This window comes from Chroicocephalus ridibundus, chromosome 6 (assembly GCF_963924245.1).
Source record: "Chroicocephalus ridibundus chromosome 6, bChrRid1.1, whole genome shotgun sequence".
Lineage (NCBI taxonomy): Eukaryota > Metazoa > Chordata > Aves > Charadriiformes > Laridae > Chroicocephalus > Chroicocephalus ridibundus.
The window spans coordinates 4713775-4737618 of NC_086289.1; the positions used below are offsets into that span (position 1 = coordinate 4713775).

The following is a 23844-nucleotide window of genomic DNA, read 5'->3' on the forward strand; positions in this document are numbered from 1 at the left end:
TCCCAGCGTGTGCGACACTTCCATCTGCTTCCTGGAAACATCAGACCTCCTGTGCCGCACACGTGTGGAAAATCTGCAGCCTTGGAGAAGATTTAGGATGCCAATGCTCTGCTGCTGGACTGTATGTTTAGAAATACCTGGTATTTACAGATAATCAGCTGCCTGGTCGGCAGCCCTGTGCGTTAACTTCTGCCAGTTTCCCAGATACTCTGAAAGCATGAATGCGTGCAGTTTCCCTTCCCCACCCTGGGGAATGTGATTTTAAGGTAGAAGATGCCATTTTGGAGGGGAATCTGAATGTACAGCAGCCTTTTTCATATTGGCAGGAGCTGTTTTTCTTGTGACGGTAAGGCCCTAGAGGCAGTTTTGCATTTAGTGCCGGTGGGAGAAGGATCTGGTCACCCGCGGTGTTTTTATTCTGCATCTCAACAAATGCAAAGTGGATGCTTGTTCCTTACAGGCGAGGACAGTTAATGGGAAGTGGTGTGTGACCTAATACATTGCGCTGATTTATCTCCTCCCATGACCCTCTGCAGTCCTTCTAGACCGCAAACGTACGAGGCTGGATGTAGTCCCGTTTGTATTTTAATTGGCAGGCTGCCGCCGAAAAGCATGTTACTTGTTGTCACTCAAGATGGAATATGTGTACGACTGATTAGTATACATTTTCCTTTGGGAGAAGTTTGAACCTTTGTAACTGTAGGGAGTGAGAAAATTAAAATATGGTAAATAAAATCCTGGCTTGGAAATATTCACGTATCAGCAACATTTTCTCATACCAGTAACATGAGCTGGTTCTTTTAAAAACATCCTTTGTGCACCATGATTTTCTTACAAAATTCTCAATTATAAAGAATGTCCACTGTTGTCTTGTTTTTATGTGACCGTGATATTATTCTGTTTGGATTTCTTTTCCAGGCATAGAGTAATGAATATGGATGTATTGTGGTTGCCCTCCTAATCTTATTTGTGTAGTTGAAGTGAAAAAAGTTCTGTAATACTTCAGAAGCAATGACGTTACTCGGTTTGTGACATTGCCTCTTTTGGCTGTTTAACCAGATTTTGAAAAATGGCCAAGAAACTTTTAAGAAATATTTAAAACAACACCAATAACAAACCAACAACAACAAAAAAAACCCTCAACAATGACAAAACAAAACAAAAAAAGCAACCAAAAAACCCAACACCATTTGACGTGAGCTGAGTATGTGCACTACTACCTCCACCACCATTCAAGCCCGTGAGTTTTGCTCTCAAGCTTGGTTTCTTTTTCAATTGGAAAAAGTTATTTTATTTTTTTTTCCTCTTCCTGGAATTTCGATGTTGTCCACTTCCAAATTTCCATCTTTCCTAGAAGTAAATCTGCTTTCCTTCAGCTTATGATCACAGAGAATTTGAGGGGAAAAAGGTTAATTTCTTGACAAGAGTTAGTAGAAACTTACATACCGTGCTGAAGTCACTGACTATTTTGTTGTATATCATTTTATGGCCACAAAGAATTGGGATACCAGCATAGCACTTCACAGATCTCCAGTAAATCCTGTACCCCAGGATACCTTCCACTGACAGGCAGACAATTAGTACATTCAGTGTGCTGCTAACTTGGTAAAGTTGTTAAACTAATGTTGAAGCAGTGTGCGCGTTACAGGTGTATTCATGCTTTCAATGCAATAATAAAAAGCTCAGGCTGCTTGGCGATAGTCAAGATTTTTTCCATTTAAAATAACAATATCAATTCATTGAAGAAGGCTGGTGAAAGGTTTGCAAGGGACAGGTTTTGTGTGTAAAGCAGAGCTGGGTTTGTCCAGTCATTTTTTCAAAATCGCGTGATATCTCATCTTTGACTTTGTGGGGGTATTAGCGTACTACATACGGAAGTGCTTTTCTAAATCCTACTAAACATCTCATCTTTGGTCTTAGGCACCCTTGTAAGTCTGGACATCAGTTTGAATTTTTTGTGAATCTTCACTGTTACTCAGAAAATGAAATAGCAGATGGAAATCTAAAGTTACAAATTTTCTGCTGCCCGTGCATTGACATAGGCGTTATTTGAAGGTCGCTATTTTGTACAAGACGAAGCTGGATGAACTTGGGCTGATCTTGTGGCTGATGAATTTGCTCTCGTTCTGCCCCTGCCCCTTTTTTGGCGTTTCTTGGCTAGTTGGTCTCTTCGAACATAAGCGCAGTGAAGCCAAAGTGTGTGCTCACAGGTAGTTGCTCGTATTGCTTGTTGATTTTAAAAGAAAGAAAAGCAAATAAAGTTGCATTTGTATGGGGGAAGATTTCTTAGGTGTGTCTGTCCTTCCAGGTAATCTCCGTATCTCCGATCCATATGCTCTGCTGCTTCTCCCATAACTGCCCCTCGTCTTCTTTCTAGTCCCAAGAGCTTTCCTTACCCTGGTTTCACTCCCAGCAACCTGGCTGTGCAGCTTAGCTAAGAACCAGCCTTCAAGAACGGCTGCTCCAGAGGACAGCTGGTTATGCACGATCAGTTTATATACATGAAAATAGAACTTAATCATCCTGGACTGACTTTGAGGTACAAAGATACCTCCAAGCCACAAATCTCCTCCAAGTCACTGCCTGTTGAAAACAGGAAGGCGTTAGAGGAAAAAAATAAATTACTGCTGCCCTTTCGGACCAACAAATATGAAAGTCAGGGCATTACCTTCTCCATAGCTATATGCACATTACCATAGGGAATGGCCAGACAGCGTAAAAGCTACGTAGCTTCAACTCAGAATGTCGGAAGCAGCACTTTATTTCTTCTCATGCTCTCCTTCAGCTGAATACAGACATAATTCAAGTATGAATGAAGATTTTGCTTTTTTAGATTAAAGGGGATTTTGCAGTATATTGGATAATGGGCCACTAGAAAGATCAGCCTACTGGAGACTGACCTCGATATTGTAGTAGTGGGCTAGTACTGTGATCAGTTGGGCTCCGCGTGACAGGACTGTCTCTTCGTTCCTATCTATTGCTGATAAATACAAGAACGACTGCAGGCTCCAGTCATTCTTGTATTGGAAGAAATGGAAATTTTGCTGGTTGAAATTCATAGACTTTTCATCCTAGAGGATTTATTATTTTTTTTCCCCATCCTCTTTGATAGTAACAGCAGAAATAATAAATGTTCTGTTGCTGAAAAGGTAAGGTTTTTAATGCTGGATGCATCTGGTCTAGATAAGCCATTTATCCCAAAATCTGCATATAAAAAGAAAGAGAAATATAAAAGAATCCCAGAGTATTATCTAGGCTTTTTGCTTCTATGCACTAGGCTTTTTTAATTATCTATTGAATCTAGATTTGCATGTCACACTTTCAGCTAAGTATTGACATGACTTTGCCAACTGGGATTTCCATTGCAAGCTTTATTACATTAAACAGAATTTGCAGTCATTCTAAGTTATGGAAAAATAACTTAGATACTCTTTGTCTTTTTCAAGGAGTAACTGGGTGACCTCTTACAGAGTGTTGGTGAGCAATGACAGTCATGCGTGGACTGCTGTCAGAAATGAGTCTGGAGATGTGGTGAGTATCGCGAAACAGATGTTTTATGAAGAAGAGCAGAGGTGGGAAAGCGGGGGCTGTTCACATGGAGTTTTCATTTCCCAGATTAGTCAGCGTAAGACTACAAGGCAACGTCTCTCAATGGTCCCACTAATTTTAAGAGCAAATCACATAACATAGAGAGGGTCCCAGGATATTCTATATGACGAATCTGCATATGTCTGCCTGTGGATGCGAATGCCACCCTGGAAGTTGTCTTGCCTGCGATGAGATGTGTTCCCTGTTGCATGGCCCATGCGAGGGTTAGTCTGCTGGTCCCTGGGGACATCTCATGCCCATGAGGTGCCTTTTGTCGGAGAGAGGGTGTGGAGCTCTGGCTCCTTTGCCCCTCTCTGAGGGACATGGGGGGATTGTGCTCTTTGAAGAGCAGTTCTGGCCTGAGCAACCATCAACCTGGGGCCGTACCAGGGGACTTTATCTGATTCTGTTACCAAAGGTGCTAAAAGACTTTCTGAAGGACTGATCTTGCTCTTTCCATACGTAGATTTTTGAAGGAAACAGTGAGAAAGAGATCCCGGTTCTCAATATGTTGCCGGTGCCTCTGGTTGCACGTTATATCCGTATAAACCCTCGGTCCTGGTTCGAAGAAGGTAGCATCTGTATGAGACTGGAAATCTTAGGGTGTCCTTTGCCAGGTAAGAGTCTTTCTCAGTTGGTGATGACGTGGCTGCCTGTGTCAATACTCTTAAATTTTATTTCCTTTGGATATGTTTGCTTTTGATATGATACCTGCCTTTAGGGAGTAGAGTTATGCAAAAAGAAACAAAAATATCTGCCCAGGTACAGGGATGGTATCAGGATAACTCTTCAAATGTAACCACATGGCATCTATAAGTGGCTTTATTAATAAAACAAGATTGTGTGGATGATCTAACAAGATATTCTCCGTTGTTCGGGCTGAAGTGCAGTGCAATTAATCTTACTGAGTGCACATGTACTAGTGAGGCAATAGGATTACATATTGGGACAGTCACTTGCAGATGTCCTGAGCTTCTAAGACAAGAAAGAACCATTATAATTATGCAGTCTGGTTTTTTTGGTTTGTTTTTTTTTTTTTAAATTAATTTCATTGTACAGGCCATAGGACTTACCAGGCAAATATTGTGACTGAACTAGTGCTTATCTTGTAGGGGGAGGGAGGGGAGTTGAGGTTGGAGAATTTCTGGCAAATTTCAAGTGTTATTGCGTCCGAAATAATCCGTGGTAAGTCGCAGGTGAAGGTAAAAACAGTGGAAAAGACACAACCTGATGTTCAGCACAAGCTTCTGGTGTTAGCTGTTTCTCTTATTGTATGAGTGCAAAATACAGTTAGGGTTTTGCTAAACAGGGTATACAAAGTGAAAATTTATAGGAGGCCACTTAAAGAAAAACTATGGCAACACCATGTTTCCGTTAAGCACGTTGTAGGTACTGGCATGGTGGATTTGTGTCTTCATATGTGTGTGTATGCGTGTGTATATTTGAAAAACAGTTTGTTTTCTAAGTTTCCCGCTACTCATTCCACTTCCCTCATCTGCCTTTTTTTTTTTTTTCTTGTCTTTTTGATCTTAAATTCTGGCACCTTGGGGATAGGTGTCTCTTTTTTTTTTTTTTTTTTGCAGGGGGCTATGAATAGTATTTTCAAAAATACTAGAGCCAGAAAGAGAACGGCCTTTCCCAAGTCTCTCATTACTGCTTTAACTGTTCCTGCTGCTGTTCGGAAACTTGCTGCCTCCAATTCCACTGCTGGTGTAGGGTCTTCACGTACCAAGCAGAGGTAGCCTGATTTTTGTCCTTTAGATGTTTAAATACTCAGCAAAAAAACAATCTGGGGGACAGAAGGGATAATTATCTAATAAAGAGAAATACGGGGCAAGTACTGTCATAAAGCTTAGTCTGTAGATGTATTAATGTGAAGCAGCGAAAGGTCGCAGCACTTAGAATCTGCTTTTCTGGGGGTAACAAACACATCCTGGACTCCAATGGCAGTGACCAGGGGGGTCCTGCCTATGTGAATGTTCATGTTTTCAGTAGGACTCTGATTTATTTCAACCACGAGTTCAGAAGACTCCAGCTCTGTGGGTTCTTTGTTTCCCATTGTACTTTTTACACTGGAGGGGCAATTCCAGAGCCAGTATTTCCCCTCAGGTCCTGAAAGGACTGACGGGCTGTCAGAGGGCAGTGATCTATCCCAAATTCCTCTGTGGGTTTGCAGAGGATCCACTCTCTGTAAAACAGGGTGAGGCTGAAGGAAAAGCGTAGCTTTATTCAGCACTGTGAAGAAATTTCCTGGCGTGCAGGACATGCACGGAGATCTCCGGGGAATAACAAAGGTGACAGTCAAACCATTTTGGAGAGCGTTTTGTAGGGAAATTCTCACGATCCTTTTCTATTCCCTAAAACTCTACCTAAAGAGGAAAGAGCAAAAACGTCGATATTTGCAAAGTGTTTGATTTTTGATTTTTATTAAGTGCAGCAGTTATTTACACTAGACTCTTGTTGGGCGTATGCTCATACAGGGCCAAATTCTGCTTTGCAGCGTTAGCATTTGTCACCCTTCAGCTTCACGGGGTTGTATCGGTGGGGGAAGGTGCTGCCGAGGTGAGAACTTATCCGCAGTTCCACCGCTGTTGCAATGAGTGCTGGCACAGCTTGTTGCAGGTCTTGGATTAGCCTGGAAACAGCATCAGTGCTTCCTGCTGGTAGTCATTTATTGAGTTAATTGCCTGCGGTGGCTGATTCAGTTTATTTCTGAAAGAAAATACCAGAATCATTCATTGAGAAACACAATGGGAATGGGGTGGGTTTATGCAAAATGTAATTGGACTGAAAGGACTAATAGATTTTGGTAAGCTGCTGACCCATCCTTTTCACTCAGGAAGAACTGACATTTCTTTCTTCTAGCTCATTTATTCATCGCACGCAAGGCACTCAAAACAAAGCTCTTCCCCAGGTTGCAGAGGCCTTTCCATGCATGTCCTGTAGGACATGACATATTTTTTTGCAGTTCTCTGTAAATGGACTTCTTCGCCCTTTATTGGTGCCATCTTACTCATTCCAATCTAGATAACCAACAGGTTTGGCCATGGGTCCAGCCTCGTTGGTAGCGCTGCTCTAGTACGCTGTATCAACTGTGCGACCAAACAGTGAGGGTTCTTTCCTCACAGAGGTTTCCTCCTTAAAACAGAGCAAGTCTCTTAAATTCATCAAAATCAGGAGGTGGAGCTCTGTCAGCTCAAACAACTCTAGCCTTTCCAAAGACCCATGAAAGAAGTTATATGATGCTCAGTTTCCTTCAGTCCCTGGTGTGTTTTTGATTATATTTGCACCCTGAGTGTGAACGTACAAGAAATCAAGTCATCAGGAGGAGCCGTTTGGTCGTACTTTAGAGCTCCCACGCACCGTGTCCTCCTGAGGCAGTGACAGTGCCCGGGCAGATGGGACGTAGGGAAATACCCTAAGGAAAAAAAGTGGAGCGGAGGGAAAGTAAGTCATTTTTCATGACTCTGAATTTCTTTTCTTGTCTTTTAAACTTGTAATGTTAGGGTTTGTGTCTTTATTAATCCCTGAATCAATTAAGTGATTTGCATTCAGTCTGTACCATGTATCAGCTTTCCATCACGTAGGCTCACAAGGGAAGGTAAGAAAGGAATACCAGATAAAAAAGAAACCTGAATAAGACATTAATATTCTAGGAAAGCTCGTTAGCACTGACAGCGATGAAATTGCATCCTTCGGCTAGGACCTGTTCCTGTGGGTAGGGCTCTGGTAATAAAACCTGCTGCATACGCTAGATGGACTAGAAGTCGAACAAATCATAAGAAAACACTAATTAGATAATTGGAAGAGAGAAGTTCCTGATTATCTAGTTGGTATTATATAAGATGATTGTAATTTTTATCAGTGAGATGCTTATCTTTTGTTCATACCATACATTTTTGTTGTGTTGTAGGCTAGCTTTGACAAACAATCTTTTCTAGACTATTACAGTAGCTCTACAAAAAAAAGCTGTGTTATCCAACTGTGTCAGTACCGTCTTCCGGGCAACAAAAGCGCTTTGCTGTTTCACCGAGGGAAAAACATTTAGCTGTGGAGGAAAGGTGTCAGAAAATCCTACCCGTAGCAGAGGATCAGTGCTGCCATTTCTCGCTGGGGAAAACCAGGACAAAATCACCAGTGTTTAATTCCTTCTCCAGTTTCCAAAAATGTTGGTATTTGCATAGATGCAGACTGACCTGCGTAATCTTTTGCAATTGCCTCAGAGGGATGGATGTACTTTCCTTGCCTCTTCTTTCTCGAACCTAAGGAAAATCAAAAAGAAACTGCATATGATCAAAAGTACCCGGAGACAGAAAATTAGCTGAGCTCTTCATGCATTTATTGATACTGTGGAGTATTCAAGGCAATGGTCAATTATTTTAATGGAATAAATTTGTGATTAAATTTAATTTTTAATAATTCTTATATAGAAAACTATCATTGGTATCGTGATTATGCCATCTCTTTCAACCCAGGACAAAAGACGAACTGCTCTGCAATGGGGCACTGTGTTTTTCAGTGGGCGCATCGTTCCGTCCTATTTTCATTGCTTGTCTCTTCTTGCCAGGCACCTGGTTAAGGCTAGGAGTCTGCTCATTTTCTATAAAACTGTGACTTTCCACAAGTGTCTTTCACTACAAGTGAACGTGTATGCAACAGTACTAAATTCAGCCGATTTCACGTGAGAGTAAATTTTTGCTTAAGAGTGACAATCTGTCCTTGTGCTCTGCTTTTATCATTGCAAAGCTAAAACTTAATCTTGGGTGATCAAAAACTTTTTTTTGGAAGTTTGCCTGAGCAAAGACTGAATAAAAATGACACCAAATTCAATAACTCTCCCGGCAAAAGCCGATACAGTATGTTTCTCCGTACTCATCAAGACGGATGTGTAACATTCTCCAGCAATGCAGTGGGTGTCATTAAAAGGTCTTCTTTCATATTTTATTTGTACAATCAAGTGTATTTTGGAAGAGTATTACCAGTCCTCAGAATTACTGTTATTATTCGAATCGAACTGTAGGAAATCGTTAGAAATATCAAACATGGTAGAAAACCTTTAGGGAGCAACTACCCCAGGTTAAGGGTTTGTTTTTTCGCTTGCAGATTATTATCATTTATTATACTTAACTGGAAAGAGTTGTGTGGTATTTGAGTATACATCAACATATAGAGACAAGAATCCATATATAGTTGCAGAGTACTATTTCACTGCTCATTTAATGTGTGATGTTAATGCTCGCGACTGCCATGAAATAGATCACGTGGAAAAAAAATCACAATCATCTGATATGTCTGCCAGAGGATTTTTTTCATGATTACACACGTGCTGTCTGTGACGTGTTCAATTTTGTGAAGACAGGTTGAATTCGCCTATATTACACAGAAATGAAAAAAATCAGTCATTTGCAAAATGGCACATTGAGGTTTTGAAGGCAGTCTAAAGGATTTAGATTAGACTATTCTTTTTATTAAAAACTTATCCAAAAGCCTTGGATCGACTTCATTATCTTGTCCGTTTGGAGTACATGAGCTCCACTTCTGAGCTTGCAAGCTCCATCAGTGTGATACCATGCAATTCACTGTAGGAATTAGGTGAGAATGAAGCATATGAACAAATCGTGTTGGGAATGGATGCAAGTTTTACTTAACTAAATGAAAATATTTAGATCATATTGTTTTCTGAGTGTTGACTGCATCTTCGAGTCATTGCAGAGCTCATTTCATACCTTTCCATGCAAGTTAAAAGGACGTTGAAAACTAAAGGAGGAAAAAAAAAGACCAACAGATGTAGTTGTTGATAGCACGATAACTGGAAACCCACTGGAAGCATCGGTGCTCCACTGCTGTGTAGAGCTGTAATGTAACAGAAGGTATGCCAAACTGCTGAGCAGTCGGTCTTCTCTGGTACTTTTTATGGGCAGTCCCCAGAGATTTCATGGTGGAAAGCAGTTGGGCATTTTAGAGTTGATCTCATTCATGGAAATATCCAAAACCCACCCAGACTCGTTCCTGTCCAGCCTGCTCTGGGTGACCCTGCCTTGGCAGGGGGTTGGGCTAGATGATCCCTGAAGGTCCTTTCCAACCCCTGCCAGTCTGTGATTTTGTGAAATGAAGATAGAAAACGCTTCCTAGTCACTTGTCCATCTTTACGAAGAATAGAACTATGAAGGTAACAAGTTACCTTTACCTGCAAACTTAATTAACTCTAGATTAGCATAGATTAGCAGTAGAAAAAACTAACATATTCCTCTGTATGAACTGAAGCACCATGCTTTTGCAGGATCTTTTCTCCTTAGCAGAGAAAAAGACTGTCTGAGGTAGTGCCATGAATAAATGAGCGTGCTTCGAATGGAATTCTTCTGTGGTTTGAGATTCTTGGTCTCTTATGCTCTGTTTTATGACAGAAAATGATTTTTGCCAAGGTGGGCCTAACCAGCTGCGCACAAGATTTGTATGCCTTTCTACATTTTAGCTTTTAATTTTCTAATCTGTATTCCTGCTGCAGCAGAAATCCAGTGATCCAAGCAGACCCACGGTAGAGCCTGGCAAAATATGAGTGTTAGTTCTCTAGGGAGCTGCCAAATTGTGCACTGTTTTTGAGGACGGACCAGAGATACAATCGTTCTCACTGTACGACTTTTTTAAGTTTCCACCAACTCTGCAGCATTCACAGTCATTCCCATGATATTAATGTTTGAAGTGTGGAAAACGTGCCAGACTTTGAAAGGATTAAAGTACTAGGAAAAAAAATCAGTTGCTGTATATTTTGGCTCATGGCGCTAGAGAAAGCCTTCAACATCCTGGCAGTTTTATGATGTTTATTTTTATATTTTTACAACGCAGAGATATTTTTACAATGGCGAAGATATTTTGTGTGGCATTAAACGCATTGTGTTTATCTAGAAGAAGTGGGGGGCGTTTATTATTCCTATTTCTCAGTCATCAATATATTAAGGAATAATTTCTAGAAATGAACGTGGGTTGACCTTTAAAAGTTTGGCATTCCGGAGGCATCTGTGGGGTCACTGCAGCATCCCTATTGTCAGTGGGCTTGTATCAACTTAGCCTGTGGTTATGTTGGAAAGAACACCTGAAAATGCAGGGGAATTATGTGAACCTTAACCCACTTCATTCTTCAAAACTCTTTTTTTTTTTAAAAAAAAAAAAAAGCAAAGAAATCTTGTTTCCTCACCTGGTTAGGCTCTAATTGAAACCCATTTCCAGATGGTCTTGTTATAGAATAAGTTCTCACTGGAAAGGACAGGCAGCATTGAACATCCAGGTTTTGTTGAGGCAACTGTGGAGTTTTTTGACATTTTTCAGTCATATTTGCAGAGCAGCGTTCAACTGGCCTTCCAGCATTTCTGCTGTAGATTAGGGCCTGGAATTGGAGACAAGCGTGCGTACGAAGAGTAAATAAGTGGTAGAGAACGTGGGTAATGTCGCAGTGAAGCTTAATGGAACTTGCATGTTTCATTTCATAAATAAGTGAAAAAGTTCAAATTTTGCTTCCCTTCCACATAAGAACAAGACCCAAATGCTTTTAGAATTTTTTGGGAAGAACAAATTTGAAAATTTAGAGGTTTTAATGTCAGAAATATGAAGCTTAAAAATGTTAAGTTATAAGGTATTTTTAAGTGTTATGAATTTTCCATAATTTCATTGTGTTTGTTGCAGAATAGTATCTACATATTCTTCATACTAATAATTATGCTTTTTTCCCCAAACAAAATCAAAACCAATAGTTGATAATGTCAAAAAACCATTTTTTTCTTCTTTAGGGACAGTGTCTTTTGTCTGTGTCACAGTAAGACAAGAAGATATTTAAGCTTTCATATTTGGCTTTTTTTCCCCCCATAATTTTAAACCAAATGAAGATGATTTTGTGCAAAGGGGGAAACAAAAAATTTCATAACAGCCTGACTACCACTGGTTTGACAAATTATTACTCAAAATTCCAAGCATCCCAGATATGGCAATTTAAGGAATGTGTCCAATTTTTTTCCAAATAGGCTTGTTTATCTCTAAAAATAAGTCACACTGGATTACGCCAGGAGCACATCTATCAGGAAATACATCGCTGAGCCCTAACAGTCTTGGCCTGGTTTTTTTCCAGGAGAATGGCCTGGAAAATCAAGGAAACAAAAGGTTTTTATTCTATCCACGTATTGTCCTTAGCTACTTCAAAACATACATACTATAAATATAGAAATGAATATGCTAATTTTAAAGTAACGAAGACCTCGGACTTCTGCAAAAAATGTTGAGGAATGTAATTAGGAATGCTTAATATGCACAGCAGTTCTTTTCTGTATTTTGTAGGCAGTGCACAAACTCGGAATATACTCAAGAGAACTAAAAGATAATTCCCCTTTCCTTGTAATAGTAAATTAATCAAGCAGACATAGAACATTTACTGGGGCTTTTTCCTCTCATGCGATTTTTTTCCACTCTTTTTATCTTGCATCTGACTCATCATTTTCCAGTGTCTCTTGCCCTCCGCTGTAGCCTTAGGATGTCCTTCTGCTTTTCTGCTGGAGTTTAGTTGTTCACGCAGAGTAGCTGTCAAGCAAGCCGATGCCTGCTGCCTCCTCGCTTCTCTTTGGATCTACATGAGGTGATTTGTGCACTAATTAGAAATATTTCAGATTTGTGTTTTTTTTTTTTCCCTTTGAGTTTTGCTTTTAAAAACTGTTTTTAAATACACATAGGACAATGGCATTCAGATTTCTACGCTCCTTGCATGTATTATGGATAAGCATCTTTATGTCTGAAACGCAGAAGCACATGAAAATTCTTTAATTTCTTTTCTCAGACCCAAATAATTATTACCACAGAAGAAATGAAATGACAACCACAGATAATCTTGACTTTAAGCATCACAACTACAAGGAAATGAGGCAGGTAGGCAAAGAGGCTGGTGTGGGACCTCCTGGGTGGAGCGTGGAGGGGTGCAGGCTTCTGAGCTCTTGTGGGATCTGAATTCTACCTTTAAAAAAATATTATTAAACATTACGTGCAATCAATTAAAAATATTTTTTCCCTGTCTGTTTTAATCTGTCATAAAAAGTTGCAATCTATTAAAGTCCCCATGCCGTCCTTTTGCTTCCACGTATATTTGAGTGGTGAAGGTTGTGGTGGTTTCTCCTTTCAGATTTAGCCATCAGAATTCTCCTCTACTTCAGGGGCTTTGGATAATCAGAATAAAATTTAAAAAATAAAATAAAGGGTATTATAAAAGAATTTAAAAAAATCCTGCTAGTATAATTTAAAAACGACCAGCCCTGTTATAATCTTGCTTCTTTAACCTCAAACAGGTAACCTTGTTGTTATTTTTATTGTTGTTGTTCTTAATCTTGCTTCGTGTCACCACAGACATAGGTGTGGGTTGTGCTAAAGAAATATTTCTTCATGCTTTCTCTTCAAATATAAAGATAATACGTTTGGACTTGAAGTGCGTGAATCACTTTCCCTGTGCGGAATTTTCAGTGTATTTATACTGCATGAATCACCACTCATTTTTATTGAGCAATTGTGTACTGAGTCACACGTTTATTTCGGTAGAGATTTTGTGGCCTATATTTCTTAGCACAAAGATTAGACAAGTACAAACTCAATTGGCATAATTACTGCCAAACCCAATAAAATAAAGTGGATTTTAGACTCTCATTGCAGAAGGACAGGTTAGAAATGTCTTTGGGGAAACAAGCACAGCTTTAAAACAGAATGTTTTTCCACTTTTCATAGAAGCAGAAAATTTGCGACTGCGGCTGAGAGCTGGTCAGTTGTGAACTGTGTTTGACTGTCCTTGCCCAAGTTTTGGTTTTCTGTGTGTCAAAATACTTAATTTATTCAGATTATATTAGATTCTAATTGGGTTCTTCGTATGACTCGGAAAGTAATCACATGCTGGCAATTAAAGAGATGATGGGGAGTTTACTGAGGCCAATACAAATATTTCCACTGTTGTAATATACTTAGAACTTGGTTCTAGGCGTCTTTCTCACTAGCAATGAATTTTTAACACAACTTTTAACTGCTTTCCTCAATCAGTGCTCTGGGGATCCTGTGCCCGCGGTAGTGCCAGGCAGGTTAGAAAAGCTTCTGCGCTGCAGCCTGGTTCCAGAGACAGCCCTGGGAGGACAGGCTCATCTCCCCCATCCCACATCTTGGGACCCGCATGGATGCAGGGATAAATCAGCTGGGAGGGACTTTCCTGCAGTTTGAAGAGGGTAAACGGAGAGAAATTAGTAAACAGAGAGCTGAGACAATAACATTATTCATACATTACAGAAAGCAGTTTTTAGCCTGCTAAAATAGACCTTCTTTTGATGCGTGTACTCATTATCAGAGTGAAAAACGTAAAAATTTATTGGAAAAAAACCCCCACAGTATCTGACGCAATAATAATCCTTTTCATCCTCTTGTCAGTAGAACATAAATCTATAATCCCCACGCAGTCAACCTTGGATAAGTTTTGACTTCTAAAAAGTCAAAAAGTTGACTTTGACAGTCTCTAGTAAGAGGTCCAGAGCTCCATATCCATTGACAGCATTTGTGGTTCATTATGAGCAAGTGGATCATGAGGATTTTCGGCAGTCTGTCTCAAAAAAGTTACTAACTGACTCGTTTAAATCAAACGCTAGAAGATAGAACCCAGTGTCCTCTGGCTTCACATATATGTTTCGGCTGGAATAACAAATGATGACATACTCACTCCCATATGCCCAGAACATTAAAAAAAGTTCCATGGAATAGTTGGGTACCCACAATACCAGCACACTGGTATGATGACGATGATGATGATGAAAATATTAGATGGTGAAAAAAAATAGATCTGAAACGAGACAATACACTGAGCGAGCATAACTGATTGGATTATTCAGTGCTGAGTTTACATCTGCAAAAGAAATTCTTTCTCATATGTATAAGACCAACGTATGAGACGAACAAATGTACAAAAATAGCATCTTTTCAGTCTCTTTGCAACACGATTATAAATAGAAATGAAGCCTTTTATGAGAGGAATTTTAATGATGTTCTTCCCAACGTGAATTGTGTTTCCACTTATATTTGCTAAATGGTGGCATGGGAATCGGACACGTCTAATTATTGCATTTTTTAAATTATCGGTCATGTTATCGTCCAATATTGTTTCTAAATTAACACTGTGTGAGCAGAGAGTTTTGTTATGCTACAGTATTTCTTCAATAATGTATGCACCCTTGTTTATGAAAAGATTGTCTAATTAATAGTCCCTAGGGCTCCGATTTACAGTAAAGTCCTTATTTCTTTCTTTAGTGCCTCGCGATGCAAAAAAAAAAAAAACAGACAGATAAATTATTGTCATTTAAAGCGATTTGCAATAACTTCTAATTATTAACACACAATTTTTCAGTCTCGTTTGTAAATTTTAACATTAACCTGAAATGTCACGCTGGAGTGTTTGTGGGACAATTTAGACTCCAGACGTCCTTACCTGGCCGACATCTGTGTGGCTCCGTTGGTTTAAACAGAGCTATGCCCTGAACCGTGACCTTCCCTATGCCCTTTAGCGAGCACCGCGGCAATTTGATTATATTTTCACTATGTCGTGCAGCCTCTGCTGAAATAGCGAATAGAAGAGATTTTGATGGAAGGGAACGCCTTCAGCCAGGCTGTTGGCATTTCCATTATTAATTCTATTTTTTGTTGAAACTTGGTAAGCAAATTCTGAGGAGTCTGTTATTCACTGCAGGAGGTTGTCCTGCTGTTTTTATGGAGTCATCCAGATTATATCTATTTTGTTATTTCAGCCACACCAACACTGCCTTACCTAACGATTTTCCCACGTGAGATTTTCACATTGTAAGACAAGAAGGGTGGGCTTGGTTTCTACCTCAGCAGAAGCAGGTGTAATCAGAATTCACTGGGAAAATCGTGTTTAAATGGATTATATCCTTCTGTCTTCATTTGTTTCAAATTAAGTTGTTGCTGCATAGGGCAAAGGAGAGAGAATTCTCCTTTACTGGGCAAAGTGTGTCTGTGGCAACCTGTAATGTACCTGCCTTGCCGTGCCAGTAACACCCCGGCTCATCTCAAGTCACTTCGCTATGGTAAACCATCGAGTGTGTAGAAGGAAGTTTTAAGGTGCCTAATTACCCTCCAATGAATAACGTTTTGAAAACGTGTTTTACCGACTCTTGGTAGTATAGTAGTAATGTTTTTGCTGGTTTTATTCCTGCCGGGCTTCCCCCTCAAGTCCTTCATTTTGTGACGATATTTTACAAATATATCTCATGTAAGGAAGATCTCGAACCTCACCTGTGTTGTGGTGTTTAGGCAAACAGATGAATAAACCCTCTTTGCTGTGAGGGTGGTGAGCCCCTGGCCCAGGTTGCCCAGAGAAGCTGTGGCTGCCCCATCCCTGGAGGGGTTCAAGGCCAGGCTGGACGGGGCTTGGAGCAGCCTGGTCTGGTGGGAGGTGTCCCTGCCCAGGGCAGGGGCGTGGAACGAGATGATCTTTAAGGTCCCTTCCAACCCAAACCATTCTATGATTTTACGTTGTGTGATAGCAGCGCTGTAATTCATGAACTAAACATAAAGCTTTTACGACTAAGAAATAATGAGAAAAGAAAATGAGGAGCATTCGCCACAACCGATTTGAAATGAACTGGAATGAAATAATTAATAGGGGATCTATTTTGATGCTGCACTGTCTAACTGTGTGTCATTTTTTTGTTGGCAGTTGATGAAAACTGTGAATAAAATGTGCCCGAATATCACAAGAATTTACAATATTGGAAAAAGCAACCAAGGACTAAAGCTGTATGCTGTCGAGATTTCTGACAACCCAGGAGAACACGAAGTTGGTTAGGATTTAGTCTAACTAAATCTGTTGAAGGGTGTTGGGATCTGGCTCTTTTTTTTTTTTTTTTTTTGCCCTCATTCTCTGTATCTGCAGTAATTATCACTGATGGAATTATATTCATGGCAGCAAAGATTTCAAATGTATGTGGGAGGAACTTCAGTGCTATATTTCTAAATTGGGAAGAGGAGGGTGAGCACAAATAGAAGGCATTTTGAATGTGGGATCAAATTCTTTAATGATAATGAGTTTTATTCTTTACAATAACAAAATAAAAGTGAATTTTAGTACCGGGGAATGGATTTTAGTTGTGGGGATTTATGTAGCTTTGGGTGGAAATTTCCCTTTTTTATATGGAGTGAATGCATTACAAGCAAGGATAGGTCAGATCTCCCCAGTCATCTTCCCCCCGTGAGTGTTGGGGTACAAATTCCTATGGTGATATAATTCTTCAGAATAGAAACTCATTCAGTCTTTTGTCCTTCTGTGGAAAAAATAAAGATATTGCTATGATAGTGCCTGAGACAGACACTGGAATAAAGGCATCTTGTGCTTTGCCATGTCCATAAATACCCTGAAATGTGTTCATCCCACCCAAGGAAGAACACGACACACTCCAAAGACATCTCTCTACTTCGCCACAAGGGGTGGAGCACAATTGATGTAATCTCTCAGTTGACTTGGGGACGATCTTAGACTGCAGTCTCTCAATCTTAGATGTTCACACCAGAATTATTCATCTAATCTGCCTTCCCCACTTACCTATGTCGGAGGGCCCTGCAGAAAACATGCAAGGAGTGCATCACGGGCCAGGCAAACTGGGAGGGTGGATCCGGCCACAAGCCATGGCTTGGCCAGTTTGGGTCTGTCCTCTTGATGTTTGCAAGTGTTATTCTGACAAAGGAAAAACTAAATTATGGGGCTTATTCTTTTTAACAGCTGGCTCTATTCCTAATCATCTTTGAGCGCAGTTATTGTGGCATTCAGTATAACCTTGAAAAACGCACGTGAACCTGGTTTTTGATTGGTGAAGAAAAAGGAGCATATGAAGTCAGAGATCAGTCATGTACAGTTACTGACGGTTACCTTCTAAGAACCTTAGCACCTGTCCCAGTGAACTACCAGCAATGTCTTTTTCATGTTATTTCTAGACTATCAGAACTTTTGAAATCTACTTGTAACATGCTGAAATTGTGAGGGTAATTAAAAATCTCTTTAATGAAATATCAGTTTTGGAGGTTTTATACGGTGACTTTAGATATCACTGGTACATAAGCCTGTTCCAAAATGAAATAGATAGTAATTATTTGTTTCTGTAAAGTTACATCATCACCTATCACCTGGTTAGTTAAGGCATTTCTTCAACTCTCCTGAAGAGTTGCGGATGGACATCAATGAAATTTGCTGCTCTGACTACACTTCTCCCCCATGTGTTTTCAACAGGTGAACCGGAATTTCGGTACATTGCAGGAGCTCACGGGAATGAAGTGCTTGGACGCGAGCTAATCCTTTTGTTAATGCAGTTCATGTGTCAGGAATACCTGGCTGGGAACCCGCGCATTGTACATCTCATTGAGGATACCAGGATCCACCTCCTGCCCTCAGTCAACCCCGATGGATATGACAAGGCATATAAGGCGGTAATATGATTATGAATATACCAAGGGATTATTTTAGTTGTGTTAGATTAATGAAACATGCTCCTGTTGTCTTTATTTTTTTCAAAGGTGATATTTTCCAAGCAATCAAAATAAACAAATTAAAAAATAAACACATCAAAGCAAGCATAAGCCACTGAAAACTCTTACTCAGAAAAAAAAGCCGGAAAAACCAGTATTCTGTGTGACGCTGGCTAACAGGAAGATATGTATGGAAAGGAGGGTCACTGACTGCCAGAACAAACCATACTGAGGTGTATAGATCAATGGGAACACCATCATGGAAAATGGAAAATTCATGCAGTCTGTTTCTCGTGAGAAACCAAGCTAAGCACGTGAAAATTTGCATTCCTCTGCCTCTGAAATTTAATAGTGTGTCTTTAAGGGGAGCACAATGTGTTGAGCATCATAATAATTCAGTCTGGAAGGAGACAGACACCAGGAGGAAAAATTGCAGGGGCTGGTCAAATACACTGGAAAATCTTCCAGGGCAGTCTGTAGAAGACTGGAATACCAAAGTTGCAATCACAGCCATGGAAGGGAATATATGCCATCTCCATCGGAACCCAGGGGAAAACCAGTCTTAAATAGAAACCTGGAAAACCAAACAGAACATTTTGGCTAACCTCAAGTAATTTTTCATAAGTTTTGCTTCAGCTCATTGAAGGTTTCATGCAAAATAAAAAACCAAAACAAAACAAAACAAAAACAGTCACTCATTTCAGTTAATTAAATAATTCATCCTTCCATTCTCTGTATAGAATTATCTCTGACACATGCCCAAATGCTTTGCTGAGGGCTCACAGGCTGTCATGTTCAGAATTAAAATTTATCTCTTTTTTTCTTATTATTTTTCTTTTTTTTTTTTTTTTTTTTAAATCTAAGGGTTCAGAATTAGGGGGCTGGTCTTTAGGACGATGGACCCAGGACGGCATTGACATCAACAATAATTTCCCTGATTTAAACTCTTTGCTCTGGGAGTCAGAAGATCAGAAGAAGAGTAAAAGGAAAGTTCCAAACCATCACATCCCGATCCCCGACTGGTACCTGTCCGAAAACGCCACCGTGAGTAAGACCAGAGAGAGGGGAGTAGAGAGGCTGGGGCAGGCTGGAAGAGTGAACTTTCCAACATTCCTCAAGAAATGAGTAACTTGTAGGTGAAATTGCGTACCTGGTCTAAGCTACTTGTCTAGGCTTCCTTCTTAGTCAATGGCAAAGAATGCTCCATAAAAGTACCATTCACCCCCTTATCTCCCTCGGAAGGGAACCGCATCCCAGAGGATCCTCTTTTCCCTGGGCTATTGCGAGAACCCAGAGGACTCGATGCCCAACTTTTAGGCAGCGATGGGTAGACAAAGAGTAACCCACCGCGGGGCTCAGTCCTGCGAATCGGGCTTCTCCCTAGTTTTGCAGTGTAGATGAGCTCTTTGCAAACTCAGTCGCCGTACAGATTTCTCCTGAGGTTTTCTTGATGTTCTTATTTGAAATAACACAGCGCACACTGAGGCATACGCAAAACCAACATGGTGGCTTATGCTAAAGTCATTGATTGCATCGTAGTGCCAAAAATTTAACTTACTTTTGCATGGCCTTTTAAGTATAATGGCAACTATTTATAGCAGCTGCGATCCCCCCAGTTTGAGGGGAAGGCACTTAACTGTGGCAGTTCTGTGGGCTCTAGAAACATTTCTGTGTTTAAAATCCCTTATTTCAAAAACTCATTTCAGCCGATGGCAGTGGGAGCAGTGTCACGGTCTGACATCTCTGTCAGTTGCTGCTCTTGGCCTCACCCTACATCGATGTTCCTGCTGTATAAATTACTAACATTAAGGTTTTGTTAGTTTTTATGGATTGTGGGTGACCTCCCAAGCACAGCTGGCAGGCACCGTAATTTAAGAAAGCCCTTCCCGGCCACATCTCTTCTGCTGGCTCCTCGCTCCATGCTAAGAAGCTCACAGCGGGACTCCCGCGTCTGCTCTGCCTTTGCAACAAGATGATCAGATTTCACGGGTTGGATCAAAGCCGCTCTCTCTTTTTCTCCCAGGTGGCCGTTGAGACGCGGGCAATAATAGCGTGGATGGAAAAAATCCCTTTTGTGCTGGGTGGCAATTTGCAGGGAGGAGAGCTGGTGGTGGCGTACCCCTATGATATGGTACGATCGATGTGGAAAACCCAGGATTACACCCCTACCCCAGACGACCACGTCTTTCGCTGGCTTGCGTATTCCTATGCCTCCACGCACCGCCTGATGACAGATGCGAGAAGGAGAGCGTGCCACACGGAGGATTTCCAAAAGGAGGATGGCACTGTCAACGGAGCCTCCTGGCACACCGTGGCTGGAAGTAAGTGTCTGTAGAGGCTGCAATTAGCAATTACCTTGCTAAATATGCTAATGCCATCACTGCCGGGTGTACGTTGCAGTGGCAATGGTGGTAAAATGTGCACCAAGAGGAGAATTTCCCCATCTGAACGTCAGTTCACTGCATTTCATCAGCTATCGGAGGGTTGAAGGAGACCGTGTCACTAATACCTGGTGGCCATTTCAGGTCAACCTCAAACCTACTGAGGTTTCCAAAAGCGCATGTGCAATACGCTGGTTTTATGGATTCTATACGTGCAAGATGGTTTTTCAGGACAAAGCCAACCCAGTCCAAACCTACTGTCAGGGGGGAACCTGTGAGTCTTTGCCATCTCAGAGGGTACCAACAGAAAAATGCTGCCAAACAGCAGAGACACCCAGTGTCAGAGCCACAGCAGCGACTCCCAGACCAGCCTGGGAGCCTGGGGAGAGACCAGTGGCCCTCAGATTAGAAAATAAGGATTTCATCCTCCTGCTCGCTGAACTAAGTAGCAGATCAGCCCCCACTCACATTCACTTTGAGTTGTAAAAACATGCCACCAAAAGCTGCTGCTTGCCTGCTACCATCCTGTTTTTAAAAATACACTTAATTACACTTAAACTTTGCATGGGCTCCATAGGCATTTCTGCTGCCAGAATAAATTACAGATTGCATTGCTCACCATATGCCCAAGCCTGTCGCCCTGTCAAGGAGCGCGAAGGGGAAGCCGTGTCCTGTAGTGCAGGCAAAGCATCGATTTCCAGGAAAGCCCAATTAGAAGCACATTTTTAGCAGCGACAGGCACGGTTATCTCTATGGGGGTATACTTCGAGCAGGCTCGGAACAGGGACTCTGCTCATCCATCACGGCTCTGCTCAAAATCTTCGGGTTCTTTTTATAAATGCATAGGTTGGGCAATGTATTCTATAAAATCAAGCACTGAGCTGTGCATCTGCCGTCACATGAATGACAATGGGAACAACTACAGCGGTAATGGCAAACAGATGCGAGCGCAGACCACGTTTTATTGGAGCTGGCTCTTGTTTTTAACTTGCAGGTAGTTTCACTGCATAAACATTTCTAAACTTTTGGACAAAACTTTTACAGCTTTTACATTGGCCTCCGTGAAGTTAAGGCTGGCCAGCCTTTAAAGGCTAGAGCCAAGAAATAACTTTTCAAATATTTTTTCAGGAGGTTAAAAAGTGCTGGGTGAATTCGGGGGGGGCGAAGATTAAACTGCTTAGATCACAAGGCCAAAGCCTGACAATACATTTCTACGCATTTCTGCAAGTGCTAAAAAAACCCCTCTCAACGCTAACTTGAACGCTTAATTACCTAATTTATGAGCTTAATTTTCCTAAGTGCTGTAAGAAACATGATTATGAATCGATCCAGAAAAGATGACATTGGCCATGTCACTAACAGCTGTCACACTAAGTTATATTAAGTAATGGTGTACAATATAGATGTTGAATAGTATCTTGATTTCTTCGTAACAATTGCATCTTGGATTTGGTTCATCTGATTTGTTTTGTTGCTTTATGATGTTTCTCCTTACACTTTAACATCCTGCTCTCCTCCATTATAATAAGACTTCGCCTATAAATAGTTGCCATTATATTTAAAAGGACATGCAAAAATAAAAATATTGCTTTTACTTCCAATTCTTTACACCTTCTACCCCAGACTAAACCTCAAAAGATGTGGTTTCCATTTGAGCTCCGCCTCCGGCCTGGAGGCGGGATGGTTTTAGACCTCTTCTTTACATAGACAAAAGGAAGAGAGGGATTTGTGGTGCAGAGATACATGTGCATGCATATATATGTGTTGCAGCTGATGGATGGTTAACCAATGGCACCTTGCGTTGTACGGGGCTGTCCAAACGTGATTCTAGGTTTGGAGATAGATTTCCCCTCTGTTTTTTCACTCTGTAACTCCATGACTATATAGATTGTATACCTCGCTCTGCTTTTGCTGCTTATTTACCTTTTAGATCAACACGCAACACTTTTCTTCTCCTAAACCCCTGCTTGCTTAATGCCTGACCTGAAGGTGACACCCCAACACATTGCTTGCAGAAAGCTGCCCCCGCTGTCCTCTGGTGTGGGTGGCATCTCCTTGCTGTACCACACGTGTACCACGCGTCCTCTCCCTCCTCACCCTCCTGCCGCCACGGCCTTGCCGCCGTCATCCGTATAAACCTTTCGCTGTTCATGCCATGGGAAAATGTATGAGGGATTTTTCTAATTCCTTTTCGGCACCAGAGAGTCCCCAGAGAAGTGCGTGCACCACAGATTCCTTGCACAGATCTCAAACGCCTCCGTATGCCTTTGAAACCCGGCCGTACCACTTCCCGCACGTGTTTTGGGCCGCAACGAATGCAAGTTCTTCGGCCATTTTACATCTGACGTTTCTGCACCGGGTGAACTGCACAAAGGCGAAGAACAGACAAGTCTCATTTTATTTCCAGTGCTCTCGAGGCTGGATTTGCATCTTTCAGACCCTACGCGGAGAGTTGCTCTTGGCAACGTTAAGCCGTTTTCTTAAATACATGTATTAAAACAGAGCAATTACTGTGTGTCGCGAAACATTTCACAATAGATTAATCAGGATGCGATACAGCATGTGAGGGGAAAATAATTGTGGCTGTTTCTCAAACAGCGAGGAAGCACCTTTATGCAGAGTAGCATATGCCACTGTCTGATATTCAGGCTTTCCCCATCACCAAAAGTGAAAAGCTTAACATCTGTATTATAGAGTCCTCCCGCTCGGCATCCAAAAGGCACCGAGGGCTCGTTAAATACTTGACTTCTGCTCTGTGGTAATTGGACAAGACTAGGGTTGTTTTTTTTTTAACTCCTTTCAATCAGAAGCACGTGGTTAATGCATTTCCTCCTAAACTTTGCCATTGTAAAATAGAACAATTAGTGATCATTAATAAACATTTAAAGATTTTATTTATTTTTTTTTTAATTCAAAATGCAAATGGCTGAAAAAGAAATGAGGCTCCCATCATTTCTTCCTCCAGTGTTTCATGTATCATGTTATTGGTGTGATTGTGGAGAATGAATAAATGGAATTTTCCGAACAAAAATAATCGCAAGAATCAGGAGAGAAACCTGGGAAATAGCAGTGTTTGAGATCTGTATGTCAACACAGTCTTCCTTAGTGCTCAGGACCTTTGGAAAGTGGAAATGTAGACTTAAACCACGGCTCCTCAGAGGTCGGAGACGTTGAGGTTCCTGGGGTTTGATTAGGATGTATTTCTAAGGGAAATCCTTATTGCAGAGCAGTGGCGCAGATTCTGGCCCTCTTTAAAGCCATAATAGGGAGCAAACAGAATAGGTCCTTTCATTCCTTACAAGCTAACAGGCACCATATATAACTTAAAAGAACTTTTACTACCTTGATT

At 41.0% G+C, this 23844-nt stretch overlaps 1 protein-coding gene across 1 annotated transcript in view; it reads left to right on the top strand.

Moving 5' to 3' along the window:
* CPXM2 (carboxypeptidase X, M14 family member 2) overlaps positions 1 to 23844 on the top strand; it is an 82426-nt gene that overhangs the window by 47686 nt on the left and 10896 nt on the right. Inside the window, exons 4-10 of the mRNA XM_063339552.1 lie at positions 3447 to 3531; positions 4055 to 4205; positions 12404 to 12492; positions 16316 to 16439; positions 17879 to 18075; positions 18979 to 19158; positions 20138 to 20435. Of these exons, the coding sequence (XP_063195622.1) occupies positions 3447 to 3531; positions 4055 to 4205; positions 12404 to 12492; positions 16316 to 16439; positions 17879 to 18075; positions 18979 to 19158; positions 20138 to 20435 (1124 nt within the window). The remainder of the gene's footprint in view (positions 1 to 3446; positions 3532 to 4054; positions 4206 to 12403; positions 12493 to 16315; positions 16440 to 17878; positions 18076 to 18978; positions 19159 to 20137; positions 20436 to 23844) is intronic.